Source organism: Schistocerca nitens, chromosome 2 (assembly GCF_023898315.1).
Source record: "Schistocerca nitens isolate TAMUIC-IGC-003100 chromosome 2, iqSchNite1.1, whole genome shotgun sequence".
NCBI classification, from domain to species: Eukaryota; Metazoa; Arthropoda; class Insecta; order Orthoptera; family Acrididae; genus Schistocerca; species Schistocerca nitens.
The window spans coordinates 942,429,291-942,446,663 of NC_064615.1; the positions used below are offsets into that span (position 1 = coordinate 942,429,291).

The 17,373-nt window shown below is 40.7% G+C and overlaps 1 protein-coding gene across 1 annotated transcript in view; it reads left to right on the plus strand.

Annotated features, from left to right (window-relative positions):
- The first annotated feature begins 282 nt into the window (after positions 1–282).
- LOC126234722 (dehydrogenase/reductase SDR family member 11-like) overlaps positions 283–17,373 on the plus strand; it is a 42,485-nt gene continuing 25,394 nt past the window's right edge. Inside the window, exons 1-2 of the mRNA XM_049943469.1 lie at positions 283–525; positions 3,633–3,795. Of these exons, the coding sequence (XP_049799426.1) occupies positions 388–525; positions 3,633–3,795 (301 nt within the window). The 5' untranslated portion in view covers positions 283–387. The remainder of the gene's footprint in view (positions 526–3,632; positions 3,796–17,373) is intronic.

Genomic DNA, 17,373 nt, shown 5'->3' on the forward strand with positions numbered 1-17,373 from the left:
CTGGTCCAGTGTCTTAGACTATGCTTCTCGTCGCACAGTAAAATGAAAATATAGTGATAGGCACAGCATTTGGCATGGAAGTAATTAATTTTTTTATGGGTGCTCTTCAATGATGTGCCAGTCTCAAATAAGAGGGAACAAGGGCAAAGAAGGAATAAGCAGGCCACGACAAAAGCCGTAAACGGAACGCAAGTGAAGTGGGCGGCAAAGTTGTCTGCTAAGGATGACTCAGCAGTGTTCCTGTAGCAGCAGCTGTTGCGCAATAGCAAGCCGCGTCGCACTGGCAGCAGCGATAGCGAGAACACGGACGCTTAAAAAGGCGTGAGTGTTGTTTGCGGACCACAGAACTCCGTTGATGTAGCGGACGCCAGTGTGAAATCGGCGATTATGGGGATCGAAAAATACGCCGGTCGTGTTGCCATGGTGACGGGTGCAAACTCAGGCATCGGCTACGCGATCACGCAGGCGCTGCTCGGCCATGGAATCATAGTCGTCGGCTTCGACAAGGCTGTCGATAAACTCCAGGTAAACACAGACCACACTATGTATACTGATCGGCACTCCCGGATATTGCTCCAATCTCTTGAGACTGTCATGAGCCTCATTTTAACTCAGCTTAGTCTTTAGCATGGTAGCCAATCCTAATATATATTTTTTTCTTTTTGACATGAAACCATGTCAGTCAGTCTTCTGGCAGAGTATAGGAACTTGTCCCTTTTTCTCGCTTATGCTGTAATATGTCTACAGTGATTGTTTACATGTAAAAGGATCTGGCGTTTAATAGCTCAAGCAACTTCACGGACTGATGCGCACCGTATCAGCTGCGCATAGTGCCTGATTTGATATCTTAGACAACAAGTATAGTGCCAATACTTCATTGCCTGCGAATGAAGGCGAAATTAGTGAATCTGCCCCGTCCAAAACTACAGAACGTTTGCTGTTGTTTACATTTATTTTATTTTCATTAACGTCATTGAAACCACACAGCCACTATTTTTAACGGCAAACGTAAAACGTATTAATGATACTCAGTGTTAGTGCGGTATGAAGGAAGACACCAGTAGCAGCAACACCGACTGATCTCTACTCAGGGCATGGATGTGTGTGATGTCCTTAGGTTAGTTAGGTTTAAGTAGTTCTAAGTCTAGGGGACTGATGACCTCAGATGTTAAGTCCCATACTGCTTAGAGCCATTTGATTTCTACTCAGGGCAGGTTTAAGGCCTAAACAACGCAAGCTGCCGCTTTCGGCGCCACCTGAGCAGAGGCACAACAAGATTGTACATGACGTATCACAATGATTAGTAGCCGCCGTTTGGGATGAGAGGGGCGCCCAAGTGCAAGATTTGTTTACGGTGAATATCACAATTAGTAGCGAAAACCGACAGGGTGAAAGTGTACTTTGTAAAAGGTAGAGGGGGTGGGTGCGCCAAATGATAAGCAGTTTGTGTGTGGAAAAATGTTCTCGAACAGGTCCTGTCTCTACTATTACGACAATCAACTCATTTACTACAGAGTGTAGTGAAATGTAGACATCACTTACCCACAAATACGTACAGTTTAGTACCAACTTATGACTTAGTGACATACGAAAACATACTGAACATTTTAGCAATTGGGCAAATGGCAATACAATTTTTAGGCTTTTTTTAAGCTAGATTTGATATTCTATATGTTAAAAAGGCTGCAAGACAGTGATTAGTCTTTTGCTCCTACTGTTCAATCCACACATCGAAGAAGCAATGACAGGAATAAAAGAAAGGTTCAATAGCGGAATTAAAATTCAAGAAGAAAGGATATCAACGATAATATTAGCCGATTATTGCTATCCTCAGTGAAAGTGAAGAAGAATTACAGATCTTTTCAATGGAATGGAGAATGTAATAATTCAATGGAATGGAGAAGGTAATAAGTACAGATTGTGGACTAATGGTAAACCGAAGAAAGACGAAAGTAAAGAGAAGTAGCAAATATGAGAACAACGACAAACATAACGTCATAATTGGTGATTACGAAGTAGATGAAGATTAAGAATTCTGCTACCTGGGCAGCGAAATATCCCATGACGGACGGAGCAAGAAGGGCATAAATAGCAGAGTTGCAATGGCAGAAAGGGCCCCCCCTGGTCCAGATAAGTCTACTGATATCGCCGGCCGGAGTGGCCGAGCGGTTCTAGACGCTACAGTCTGGAACCGCGCGACCGCTCCGGTCGCAGGTTCGAATCCTGCCTCGCGCATGGATGTGTGTGATGTCCTTCGGTTAGTTAGGTTTAAGTAGTTCTAAGTTCCAGGGGACTGATGAGCATAGCAGATAAGTCCCATAGTGCTCAGAGCCATTTGAACCATTTTCTACTGATATCAAACATAGACCTTAATATCAAGAAAAACTTTCTGAGAATGTACGTTTGGAGCACATCATTGTACGGTAGTGAAACATAGACTGTTGGAAAACCGAAACAGAAGACAGTCGATGCATTTGAGATGTGGTGCTACAGAAGAACGTTGAAAATTAGGTGAACTGATGAGGTAAGGAATGAAGAGGTTCTGCGTGAAATATGCGAGGAAAGGGAAACAGTGACAAGATGGAGGGTCAGGATGATAGGACATCTGTTAAGACATCAGCAATCGCTTCCATGCTACTTGAGAGAGCTGTAGAGGATAAAAACTGTAGAGTAGGACAGAGACTGGAATACAGTACATCTAGCAAGTAACTGAGGTCGTCGTTTGTAATCTGAGATGAAGAGGTTGCTACAGGAGAGGAATTCGTAGCGGGTCTCATGATATCACTCAGAAGACTGATTACTCAAAAAATATGTTTGTCGCTGTTCTCATTTCTGCTACTTCTCTTTACTTTCGTCTTTCTTCGGTTTACCATTAGTCATGTGTGTGTGTGTGTGTGTGTGTGTGTGTGTCTGTGTGTGTGTGTTGGGTGGAAAGGGGGGCGGGTAGAGGAGTGGGTGGCGATGAGGGGGGGGGGGGGGAATCGAGCGCACGTGCGAACAAATACAGAGCTTGAACTAGAATTGAAATTGTATTATACACTAAAAAAATGATGGTTCAAATGTCTCTGAGCACTATGGGACTCAACTTCTCAGGTCATTAGTCCCCTACAACTTAGAACTAGTTAAACCTAACTAACCTAAGGACATCACACACATCCATGCCCGAGGCAGGATTCGAACCTGCGACCGTAGTGGCCTCGCGGTTCCAGACTGCAGCGCCTAGAACCGCACGGTATTATACACTATTTTCGATTTTATCTTTCAGAAACTGTTCAGATGGATGACGTACGGAAGCAAAATATAAAATTTAAACGAAAAAAAGTTTCTTCATTGTACTTATTGCACTACGTTTTTTATTATGTGGGTGTTAAAGGATCTACCATAGATTTTCTTGTTGCTACGTGCATGTTGATGAAGTATCAGTTTCCTTTTTTATTTACATCGACAGGTGTGAATACTCGAAGTTGCTACAATAAACTTATATCCATTAAGGCATTTTACAGAAAACTAAAAGTAATATGACTTGAAAATACTTTTTTTCATTTCTCCATTTGAATGCTTTCTTAACAATTGCTTGCTCCTTAACAAGTGTGTTGAAAACAGAAGAATCATGTAAATCTATTGTTCAACAGTCACTCATACTGAAAGACACCGCCAGCAATTTGCACGTTGTGGAGGGAGACTTGATGGATGAGGACAGCATTCTGGCAGCTTTCAAATGGATACGTGACCACCTGCCTGGCGTCGACATCATGATCAACAACGCTGGCATCTGCAGCAACTTCGATCTGTCATGTAAGTACTAGTAGAAAAATTTTTAAGTCAGTAGACCAGAAAAGTAGCTGCATATTTGGAAGGCCACCGAAACGGCTGTTCATACTCTGTGTTACACTTGGATTCAAAAACGTACGTAAACGGTTACATTCCAGTGAAGTTTAAGGCATTCCTTAGCAAGACGACAAGTGTTACGTTATGTACAAGCACGTTCAAACTACCTTGTGTTAGATAATAATTTCTAGTAGTGTAAGATATGTACAAGCACGTTCAAACTACCTTGTGTTAGATAATAATTTCTAGTACTGATAGTTTGAAAGATCAGTAACGAACACTTGCGTAACTCGTTGAACATAACTGTAACATTCAATAGTTTTCTTTCTCTTCCTGATTACACTCCAATGAACCAATACAAAAAATCTGGTGTGAGACAACAACAATACAAATGAAAACACGACAGATCACTACAGGAGTGGTTTTATGTTGTCGCTAGCCATGTTGCCGTGATGCAAGTCGGCAGTTCACTTTCACTAACTTTCGAAAGTTCTTGGTGATATTTGAGGAGCTGTAGCGATTTTAAAATGCCAGTAATAGCATTCGATCAGTTCATGTAATTAGCAAATTTTTGTTAAAAACTTCTTCGTAAAAATCAGATAAAATCATTGCCATCGTGGAGACTTACTACAGAGTAATGCGAGTTTGGAGCTACCATGACGTTGCAATTCATGGTCTGTTTCAAAATCGCAGCGGCAATTGTTATTCGGTAGGAAACAAATATTGGTAAGAAAACTTTTTCTAGCGCTACTCTGGCACTCGACATCGTTTATGTAGAAAAAAGAGTTTCTCGTAATTCAGGCTTGGTCAACAAGTCTACAATTGAACATTTTACACGTCACTAACGAGGCATTTCGATTTAAATAACTGAAAAAAAGAACTGTAAGAGATTACAATGATAAGGAATGCGAAAAATTAATGTGGGATAGCCCCCCCCCCCCCGCCCCCCCCCACCCATGAACCATGGACCTTGCCGTTGGTGGGGAGGTTTACGTGCCTCAGCGATACAGATGGCCGTACCGTAGGTGCAACCACAACGGAGGGGTATCTGTTGAGAGGCCAGACAAACGTGTGGTTCCTGAAGAGGGGCAGCACCCTTTTCAGTAGTTGCAGGGGCAACAGTCTGGATGATTGACTGATCTGGCCTTGTAGTCCAGTCAAATAGTAGATATACCTTTCAAAAGGTGGGGTACAAGAGTTTATGTTTTCAACTCGTTCATATGGTTGGAAAGATTAGAAAACCGAGTTTTGCCAACAAAATTTCGCTTGAGAAAACTTTCGCAGTCAAAAAACTTCGAAAATTTCGGACTTTTTTCAGTTTTTTCAAAATATCTCAGTTTCATTTGCTCCCATCGCTTTAACGTCTATTTTCTTTTTTAAAGAGCACAAAATTCTCTACAAATTTGATTCTTGCCATTTTTTTCTACTCCCAATATCTAAGGCGCTACGGCGCCTCAAAAAATAACAATTTTTCAAATTTTGAGCATAGTGGCAAGATACCTTATATTTGAACACTATTTTTCAGTTTCTGTTGGTGTAGTATAAATACATTATACATCATGTTATAAGTTGGAATTTACCACCTCACTTTCAGGTATTCAATTTCTCTGTATGCAACATGAGGATTGCTGGGCACCCAACCATTGTGATTCTTACATCACTGTCTGAAGTTCACTATGGGCCACCTCAGCCCTGGTATTTGTAAAACTATAAATATAAAAATACATCATTAAGAGACATAAACACACACACACACACACAAAATAAGTTGTCTCAGGAAACTGAACTATTATTAGCTGCAATAAGCGACCTAATTAGGTAGGTAATTATCTTGTGTATACAAGCCACACAGTTGACATTAAAAATAAGTAGCTTTATTACAATTAAAATGCATTGTCAGTTACTAAAAAATGTTGACAGTTCTGGGTGTGTAATACTTGTAATATTGCACTTAAGCGCACTTGAGACAGATATGAGCATCACTTCCAACGTTTTGATGGGCCAGGTTCCTCATTGTCACCAGAAATACCTTGAGCTACGGATTCAGGGTCTGTATATAGAGTTGATGCCAGATTGACCTCTTCTTTAAATAGCGAGTCAGCCTCAGCGAGTTCGTTGGTTTCGTCAGCGGTTTCCTCAACATCCTCCATAACATCTTCTTCACTGTCTCCATATAAAAATTTTGGCAAGTTTTCACAGTTGGCCCCAATACATTTCTTGCAAATTGAAGAACATTTCAAACCCACTTTTCTGCAGGAGCACGCTCCGCCACAGTTCAGCTTGCAAGAGCATGAAACAATGTGAAGAAGTGCTTCAGGTGCTGGATCTTGGGTCATTATAACGGGTATTGGACCGTGGCCACTGTGATTCCAGCCCCATTTCTCAGGAGGTTCCCAGTTTTCCATCCAACTTTGGACTTGTTGGTAAGTCCGCAACGAATGATGTTGTGCAGCATCTTGTGTAGGTGGCAACCGTGCAAAATTCAGTTTGCTTTTTGTGGCAGACTTGGCGAATAGCTGGTACCGCAAATGGTCTAGTGTGTGGGAACTGCAGACACCCCCACTATACAATGCGATAGTAACCTGTTCTCCTGCAGTTATTATTTCTTCACGGGTAGCATGTCGTTTATTGAACGTGCAAAGCGCTGAGGTTAGGTGTTCATTTTTTGCAACAATATTGCTGCACTTAATTTTTCCTTGACAAAAAAAGCAGATGTTGTATCACATCCGCTAAAGCCGTGAGTGAACAGAATATATTCACTACAAGACTTGTAAGATGCAGTGGAAAACCACTTGTCTTCTGCATTTGCTCTTCCTGGCTTTAAGAAAAATAAGTTTTCAATGCCTTGCCCCAAACCGGCCATGAGCACAAGCAGGTCAACAGCTTCTCCTACAATGACAACACTTCCAAAATCTTTGGTTCTTGAAATGGCAGATGTTACAATTATAACGTCAGCATCTTCTTGTGCCTGGTGCACTTCAATGCTACACTCCAGAAATTCCATTTTAAGAAGTGTGATCAAACGCATCTTGTTTCGTTCGTTGTACAAGAACTTGTCCTGAGGGACGTGGTTCACTATCTCTGATTCAACCACAACGTCAAGCGAAGAATGTTGTTTGGACCTACGAATCCTCTCAGCACTCTTTGTGCTACATTTGTCTCCCTCACATGAATACCCATCAAATACAATAGCAAATTGAGATCCAAAATGACGTTGCAGGTAAGAAACATAGCTTTGGGATATTGACTTGAAGCAAACATTTCGAGTCCAAGTCACTCTGTGGATAAGGTACCCTCCATCAATGACAAAAAATTTACTCGGTCCACCTTACTTCACATCTTTCACTGGAACGAAGGCATTGTAAATGAAGATTTTGTTCCTTTTCGCATGCCTTTTTCTGAGAATAGGGTCATTGGGTAAGGATCAAGTTCATATTTCAGAAAGGCTTTTAACTCTTCTTCACTTTGTTTCATTAAACAAATCCTTTGGAAAAGAGTTAAAGGATCAACAGGAGTAATTTTAGTGCTCCCAGCTTTTACATAATTGAACGCAGAAAGGTGAGTCACAACTTTAAAATTTTCTACGGAACTTTACATCGTGGAAATTGTCACCAGCTATTCTTTGCTCGAAATTTGAAAAATTGGTATTTTTTGACGCGCTGTAGCGCCTTAGATACTGGGAGTAGAAAAAAATGGTAAGAATCAAATTTGTAGAGAATTTTGTGCTCTTTAAAAAAGAAAATAGACGTCAAAGGGATAGGAACAAATGAAACGGAGATATTTTGAAAAAACAGAAAAAAGTTCGAAATTTCTCAAGTTTTTTGACTGCAGAAAGTTTTCCCAAGAGAAATTTTGTTGGCAAAACTTGGTTTTCTAACCTTTCCAACAATATGAACGAGTTAAAAAAATAAAATCTTCTACCCCACTTTTTGCAAGGTACAGGCTTTTTTTCTGACAGTTTCACTGTACTACTGTAACAATAACCTAAACGGCCTTGCTGTGCTGGTACTGCGAACGGCTGAAAGCAAGGGGAAACTACAGCCGTAATTTTTCCCGAGAGCATGCAGCTTTACTGTATGGTTAACTGATGATGGCGTCCTCTTGGGTAAAATATTCCGGAGGTAAAATAGTCTCCCATTCGAATCTCCGGGCGAGAACTACTCAAGAGGACGTCGTTATCAGGAGAAAGAGAACTGGCGTTCTACGGATCGGAGCGTGGAATGTCAGATCCCTTAATCGAGAAGGCAGATTAGAAAATTTAAAAAGGGAAATGGATAGGTTAAAGTTAGATATAGTGGGAATCAGTGAAGTTCGGCAGCGGGAGGAACAAGACTTCTGGTCAGGTGAATACAGGGTCATAAATTCTAAATCAAATAGGGGTAATGCAGGAGTAGGTTTAATAATGAATAAAAAAAAACATGAACGCGGATAGGCTACTACGAAGAGCGTAGTGAACACATTATTATAGCCAAGATAGACACGAAGCCCATGCCTACTACAGTAGTACAAGTTTATATGCCAACTATGCAGATGATGAAGAAATTGATGAATTGTATGATGAGATAAAAGATATTATTCAGATAGTGAAGGGAAACGAAAATTTAATAGTCAATGGTGACTAGAATTCGAGTGTAGGAAAAGGGAGAGAAGGAAACGTAGTAGGTGAATATGGATTGCTGATAAGAAATGAAACAGGAAGCCGTCTGGTAGAATTTTGCACAGAGCATAACTTAATCATAGCTTGGTTCAAGAATCATAAAAGAAGGTTGTATACATGGAAGAATCCCGGAGATACTAAAAGGTATTAAATTGTAAGACATTTCCAGGGGCAGATGTGGACTCTGACCACAATCTATTGGTTATGAACTGTAGATTAAAACTGAAGAAACTGCAAAAACGTGGGAATTTAAGGAGATGGGACCTGGATCAACTGACTAAACCAGAGGTTGTACAGAGTTTCAGGGAGAGCATAAGGGAACAATTGACAGGAATGGGGGAAAGAAATACAGAAGAAGAAGAATGGGTAGCTTTGAGAGATAAAGTAGTGAAGGCAGGAGAGGATCAAGTAGGTAAAAAGACGAGGGCTAGTAGAAATCCTTGGGTAACAGAAGAAATATTGAATTTAATTGCTGAAAGGAGAAAATATAAAAATGCAGTAAATGAAGCAGGCAAAAAGGAATACAAACGTGTCAAAAATGAGATCGACAGGAAGTGCAAAATGGTTAAGCAGGGATGGCTAGAGGACAAATGTAAGGATGTAGAGGCTTATCTCACTAGGGGTAAGATAGATACTGCCTACAGGAAAATTAAAGAGACCTTTGGAGAAAAGAGAACCACTTGTATGAATATCAAAAGCTCAGATGGAAACCCAGTTCTAACCAAAGAAGGGAAAGCAGGAAGACGGAAGGAGTATATAGAGGGTCTATACAAGGGCGATGTACTTGAGGACAATATTATAGAAATGGAAGAGAATGTAGATGAAGATGAAATGGGATATACGATACTGCGCGAAGAGTTTGACAGAGCACTGAGAGACCAGAGCCGAAACAAGGCCCCCGGAGTAGACAACATTCCATTAGAACTACTGACAGCCTTGGGAGAGCCAGTCCTGACAAAACTCTACCATCTGGTGAGGAAGATGTATGAGACAGGCGAAGTACCCTCAGACTTCAAGAAGAATATAATAATTCCAATCCTCAAGAAAGCAGGTGTTGGCAGATGTGAAAATTACCGAACTATCAGTTTAATAAGTCACAGCTGCAAAATACTAACACAAATTCTTTACAGACGAATGGAAATACTGGTAGAAGCCGACATCGGGGAAGATCAGTTTGGATTCCGTAGAAATATTGGAACACGTGAGGCAATACTGACCTTACGACTTATCTTAGAAGAAAGATTAAGGAAAGGCTAACCTACGTTTCTAGCATTTGTAGACTTAGAGAAAGCTTTTGACAATGTTGACTGGAATACTCTCTTCCAAATTCTGAAGGTGTCAGGGGTAAAATACAGGGAGCGAAAGGCTATTTACAATTTGTACAGAAACCAGATGGCAGTTATAGGAGTCGAGGGGCATGAAAGGGAAGCAGCGGTTGGGAAGGTAGTGAGACAGGGTTGTAGCCTCTCCCCAATGTTATTCAATCTGCATATTGAGCAAGCAGTAAAGGAAACAAAATAAAAATTCGGAGTAGGAATTAAAATCCATGGAGAAGAAATAAAAACTTTGAGGTTCGCCGATGACATTGTAATTCTGTCAGAGACAGCAAAGGACTTGGAAGAGCAGTTGAATGGAATGAACAGTGTCTTGAAAGGAGGATATAAGATGAACATCAACAAAAGCAAAACGAGGATAATGGAATGTAGTCGAATTAAGTCGGGTGATGCTGAGGGAATTAGATTAGGAAATGAGACACTTAAAGTAGTAAAGGAGTTTTGCTATTTGGGGAGCAAAATAACTGATGATGGTCGAAGTAGAGAAGATATAAAATGTAGACTGAGTATGGCAAGGAAAGCGTTTCTGAAGAAGAGAAATTTGTTAACATCGAGTATAGATTTAAGTGTCAGGAAGTCGTTTCTGAAAGTATTTGTATGGAGTGTAGCCATGTATGGAAGTGAAACATGGACGATAACTAGTTTGGACAAGAAGAGAATCGAAGCTTTCGAAATGTGGTGCACAGAAGAATGTTGAAGATTAGATGGGTAGATGACATAACTGAGGAGGTATTGAATAGAATTGGGGAGAAGAGGAGTTTGTGGCATAACTTGACGAGAAGAAGGGACTGGTTGGTAGGACATGTTCTTAGGCATCAAGGGATCACAAATTTAGCATTGGAGGGCAGCGTGGAGGGTAAAAATCGCAGAGGGAGACCTAGAGATGAATACATTAAGCAGATTCAGAAGGATGTAGGGTGCAGTAGGTACTGGGAGATGAAGAAACTTGCACAGGATAGGGTAGCATGGAGAGCTGCATCAAACCAGTCTCAGGTCTGAAGGCCACAACAACAGCATATGATAGAAGTTGTTGAAAGTGGTAATGTGATGTTAAATTGCTTTTGCAAGGCTAAGGGTACCCACACTGACAGGAGTTCACGATACAGAGAAGAAGCACATTACTTCTTTTATCATATCTAATCTGGTGAAAAAAATTCTACAGGAGAAGAGAAAGGTCGCCGTTGGAGAAAATGACACGAGGAGAGAATTGGAGAGTAGATGTACATGAACAAATTTGCACCTTGCCTATACTTGCCTGTCTGATGTGAACTGTACTAAATTTGTAGTGTTTGTTGTTATATTAACTAAACGAAATACTTTTTCCTCTTATTTCATAAACTTACCATCTTTTCGCCACATGATCCACTGTCTCCTTTTTATGTCCATGTCCCAAGAAGATTATGGCCAGAAACTTCATAGAATAAAAACAATAGTTACAAATAATTAACTAGTATACAACATTATTAACGAAATTCTTAACAAAAAACTGAAGAAGAAAGCCAGATACATACTGTATCTACTGAACAACGTAGATAGACCGAAAAAGAAATGGTGTGTAGCTTACGTTTTATGTGTGACATTTCTATTTTAGAGGTAAGGCCGTGTCCTACGTCAGCGACAGCGTGCGACAGCTTCAGGCGACAAAACACAACCGCAGGTATAGTTACGGAAGTGTCCTACGTGAGCGACATTTGTGTCGCTGCCTGTCTCCCGCGGCAACTGGCGACGTTTGAATTCAAACGTGATTGAATCTTGTCGCTGCAGCACGCGCGACACAGAGCGACAGCCACGTGTCTTCTTGGCAAAGCAGTGGAGCGGATGCGACGGCAGCTACGAATTACTTTACATCCGATTTTAAGAAAACTATTTGGTGAAAAAATTTGATTCATCCGCAAGCTATAGCTTAATATCCTTAAATGATAAAGGTCAGAATTTATTTTCGTTATTCGTCATAGTTACTGTGCTGCTCGAAATTGAGTACATGGCTGCACGAAATTTTTAAGAATTTGCATAGGTAAAATCACATTGTGTAAACTTTACGTATAGTTCATTTAATGCCATACATTATTGCGTATGAAATGTAACCAATATATCTAAACTGTATTTAAAGTTGAGACCGGAATGATATTTCATTCTTGAGATATTGGTTGTTATATCCGCGGACGGGTAGCTCGCGGCGCGTCGGAACCTTTCCTGCACTTCGGGTGCAAATGGTGCAAATGGCTCTGAGCACTATGGGACTTAACATCTATGGTCATCAGTCCCCTAGAACTTAGAACTACTTAAACCTAACTAACCTAAGGACAGCACACAACACCCAGCCATCACGAGGCAGAGAAAATCCCTGACCCCGCCGGGAATCGAACCCGGGAACCCGGGCGTGGGAAGCGAGAACGCTACCGCACGACCACGAGATGCGGGCTGCACTTCGGGAATCAAGTGGTCGTAAAAATCGTCGTATCTCATAAAAGTTTCAATATATCGAAAAGACGAATTTTGGAAATGACAGCACACAGAAACGACTATTTGATCATGTGATTAACCATCGATACGTTTTTGTAAACGCGTGAGCAGAGTGAAAACAAGATTCCCTGTAACTTACACCATGAGGTTTTGTCCAAATTTTCATATCCAAACAAAGGGATAGAAACAGGTAAACGGGGTATCAAAGTGACCAGCATGAGGTCTAGTTTGGCATGCAAATCTTTAACTGCTTGAAAGTAATCAGGGCAATGAACGAAAACTTAATTAATAAGGTGAGGAAAAATTGAAATATTTCACGAAAAGCTGTTGCAAATGAAGTGTCAAAAATGTCATCTGTTCGAGACCTAGCTATTTTGCACATAAAAAGATACACTGGAGCAGTATTTAAATTTCAAAAAGGTTTCCTTCGAATCAAGTACATTAGGAAGGCAAACGAAGAGTTAGTAAGATAAAACTTGAAATTCAAAAATGGTAGAAATTAGTCAAATATTTTATGAAATGATTTGTGTAAAAGAAATAAGTAGATCAGAGAAACGTTCTACGTGCCTCTGAATCATGCTCGAAATCATGAACAGAAAAAGAGGTGCACCAAACGTTTCCGTAATATTTTTTATTTCATACTTTTAGACAAATTATTACACAAAACGTTTGACTTTCTTTTCAAAAAATTTGTAAGCTTTATTTTTACAGACTGTTTAGAGTAATTGAAACGCTTCTCCTTAACACTGACTGCTGATGAATTATGTTCGCAACATCAAATATCTGTAAAATTTCATGGTTCATTGTAATTTATTAGGAATTAAATGTGTGCCGGCCGAAGTGGCCGTTCGGTTAAAGGCGCTGCAGTCTGGAACCGCAAGACCGCTACGGTCGCAGGTTCGAATCCTGCCTCGGGCATGGATGTTTGTGATGTCCTTAGGTTAGTTAGGTTTAACTAGTTCTAAGTTCTAGGGGACTAATGACCTCAGAAGTTGAGTCCCATAGTGCTCAGAGCCATTTGAGCCATTTTGAGCCAATTAAATGTGTGTGATATACTGGGATAGGTGTGAAGATCAAGTTCTTTGGCAAGACCTTAAAAATATACTTGGCGATGAAGTGTAAACAGTATACATAAAACTTAATATACAGGATCGTAGTAAAAATCTAAGAGCAGGCGGGAATGGAATCCAGTACTCTCCCCTCACATGTAGTTATGAACTGCAAACGGTACTATTGCGCCACAGCTAGCTATTGCTCATTGTGATCAATGTGTATCCTTATGTTTGTATTTAGCGTAATTAGTCATGTAATAATCATTCCTCCACATTTATTGGCTGTTAAAAGTTTTGATTATGTAAAAAACATTCGTATTTAATTTATTCATGAGACAGTCGAATGCTCCTCTGCTCATTCACGTGTATTCAAAGAACTTGTCTGGTGATATTCGTAGTTGACGATACTTATGAAATTCTCCATGGAGATTCCTCCCTTTGTAAATTTCATGCACATTCCTTTTCGCTTTATTTTCTTAAGTAAATCTAATTCTGTAGCCTTACTCACCAGCTACAGTATTCTACAGGTTAAGGACGCCGTTGTATAGAAACAGCTGGTTGGCTCTCAGCAGCCATCTTGCAGCGCGACATGGTCGCTCACACGCAGGACACCCAAGGTTTTCGCCCAGTATTGCTGCTTGTCGCTGGAGTGTCGCGTAACCAGAAGTCGCTCGCTATCGCTCACGTAGGACACCGCATCAGATTGCTCTGTGTTTTCCTTAGTCCCATAGACATTAGGTAGATGTTTCTTCAATTCAAAAGATAAACAAACGGCCATCATTAAATAAGAGGTTAATAAGATCATCTGCCAAGAGTATCAGTCCTGCTGTACAGTGCAGACAAGGAGGTAAATCTGTATTAGACTCAGAGGACACACAGAAGTTGTGGATTAAAGAAGCCAGATTCATCCTTTACCGAACATTGCTTAAACCAGACCCACAAATACACAATAGATGTAGATGCCCTAGAACTACAGGGAAACCGTTCAAAACTCACTCAGTCAGAAACATTAGAAATTATAAAAGAACAGATGTGTGCATCCTCACATCTCAGTTCCATTATTCTCCCCTTTTAAACAATGTTACAACCTTTGGTGGCGCCTTCATTTATAAATAGATAATAACACAAATTCCCGTTCCTGTGAACTTAGTTCTACTCTTTATTCATATTACTGTAAATGCTGTCTTAACGAATGTTGCAGAATACAATTGTAAGAATGTAAAAATTGTGAACGGAGATAACTTTTTTAGTTTAAGACAAGAATGGGTAGATGAAGTAATTGACGTGATTATCTTTGCTTGGTAGCCATCTTTTTGGATCAGTTGTGTGCTAGAAAATGGGCTTGTGACCCGTAATCTCATTCATATAATAATAATAATAAAGTTTGTGGAACAAGGCAAAAAAGTCTAAGGGGCGATCCAAAAGTTTCCGTTCGAAGCCGTGCAATGCAGGACCGGTACGCAAATCAGGGAAAATCACCGCGAGCAATCAAGATAGCCTTTTAATAAGACACCGTGTCCTGCTGCGTGAAGAAGTCCTTAACTGCGTGCTACACATCCTCGTGCGACAGGAATCGTCGGCCATTCAAGGCATTTTTCAAGGGACTGAAGGTGTGATAATTGCATGGCTTAATGGACGAATATGGTCTCCAAAATCGAACGGCGTCTTGTATCGAATCGCGACCAGCACTATTCCACAACGGTGTTTTTCGACAGACATACTGCCCCATACATGTTCTTCATTTTACAATGGATGTCTACCGCTATTTGACTTTCAACAGCCAAGAAGAAAATAACAAGAGACAGGTGCTGTTTGGGCGCATTTGGCAATAACGTCGCCGCAGTTCATGATTCCGCATTTTCCGCACACACGACGGAAGTACACAAATATCACACTAATCCCTTCCGTAAAAGTTGGTGCTTATATACCTGCACCTGAGTCGCACTACGTTGCATGTATGCTGCAGCGACGCTCTCAAACGGAAACTGTTGATCACCTATTATATTTCGTTTAGTTCATACAATATAGAATGTTCCACCAGGAACACACTAAATCCTGTATTGCTGTTTATTGTGACTATTTAAAAGGAATATTACTTTACTGACTGTTAATTAAAGTGAAGAAACTGCTCACAGCACTAGAGGTAATATCACATCGCAGTACTGACAGGAGAGATACTTATGGCCTTATTGGTCTTAATACTTACAAATACATTTAAAAAAATTTAAAGTGTTACGCCACTGCGAACTCTACCAAACCGATAGACCAATATATACATGAATGCGAGGTACATTGTTTAAAATTTAATTGTTATGTAGTCTTACTCTGAAGAACCAAAGACTGGTACACCTACATAACATCGTTCAGGGCCCCCGCGAGCACGCAGAAGTGTCGCAACACGATGTGGCACGGACTCGACTAATGTCTGAAGTAGTGCTGGAGCGAATTGACACCATGAGTCCTGCAGGGCTGTCCATAAATCCGTAAGAGTACGAGGGGGGTGGAGATCTTCCGAACAACACGTTGCAAGGCATCCCAAATATGGTCAATAACGTTCATGTATGGGGGGGTTTGGTGGCCAGCAGGCCGCTGTGACTGAGCGGTCCTAGGCGCTTCAGTCTGGAACCGCGCGACCGCTACGGTCGCTGGTTCGAACCCTGCCTCGGGCATGGATGTGTGTGGTGTCCTTAGGTTAGTTAGGTTTAAGTAGTTCTAAGTTCTAGGGGATTGATGACCTCAGGTGTTAAGTCCCATAGTGCTTAGAGCCATTTGAACCATTTTGGTGGCCAGCAGAAATGTTTAAACTCACAAGAGTGTTCCTGGAGCCACTCTGTAGCAAATCTGGACGTGTGGGGTGTCGCATTGACTTTGTGGAGTTGCCCAAGTCCGTCGGAATGCACAACGGACATGAATGGATGCAGGTCATGAGACAGGATGCTGTCCTGTCGGCGTACGGGATGCATCGGCTTCTATGGCTAAATAGGGTGCGCACGGGAAGAAAGCGGACTACCTGGGCAGGGGAACCTGTGTAAGGAGGTTTGACCCAGCGACCTGCAATCTCTCTCAAACGATTTTACAGGAACTAATCAGTAACATATCAGCTTCTTGATGAATTGCCTTAAATTTCAGTATTGATCATATTTAACGTGATATTCGCGTTTTAGTATGACACGAGACAAAATTCGAGAAGTCTGCAATGGAAAATGTCGCTGTGACTTTGCGTTTGGCGCTGTGAATGAAGTTTAGCTAAGATACTTAATTTTTCTTTAAACTTGGGAGTAAATCTCTATCCATCGCCAATCTCGAGAAAACGGAATTATGCAACGCTTTCACTTTTTAAAAATTACAGAACTGGATTCAAAAATATTAAATAAAATATCTATAGTGTTGGACATATCGATATAGATTCCATAAGTTCCGCACGTTAACCATGAGGCAAAGAACTCTCCTTGTTGTAAGCTATCAATTTTCCAAAATCTCGTTTAGATATCTCAGTTAGTTAAGCAGATATGAATATTTCAGTCTCGTGTGCTTTCCGTCAGAATTGAACATGCTACATAAATTATTCCATTTTCTTGAGAGTGGAGACAGGGACCTCCTCACAAGTCTAAAGAAAAATTCACTGTCTTAGGTAAATTTTGTTCGTAGCAACATATGGGGTAATATGCACCATACGCAAAATCATAGCGACCAACATTTTTCATTGCAAACTTTTTCGAATTTCGCGAAGTGTCTCACTTTAAAGCGAACTTCACAATAGGTATAACCATTAGCGAGGTGATAGGCACTTCACAATGAATGTAGCATATAAAGCTATACATAACATAAAAATAATTTTTTTTGGATGAACAGATTTTGTAAAATCATGTGAGAGAGATGACAGAGAGAATGAGTGCACACAACGTTCTACGCCTACGCAAGCAGTGCCATTAGTGCGTGCACCTGTAAAGTGACTGCACAGTCCTGAAAACCAACTAAGACGCTTCCACAAATGCCGGAGTTCTTGGCCTCTGTGCTGTGTGAACAAAGCTACACGCAT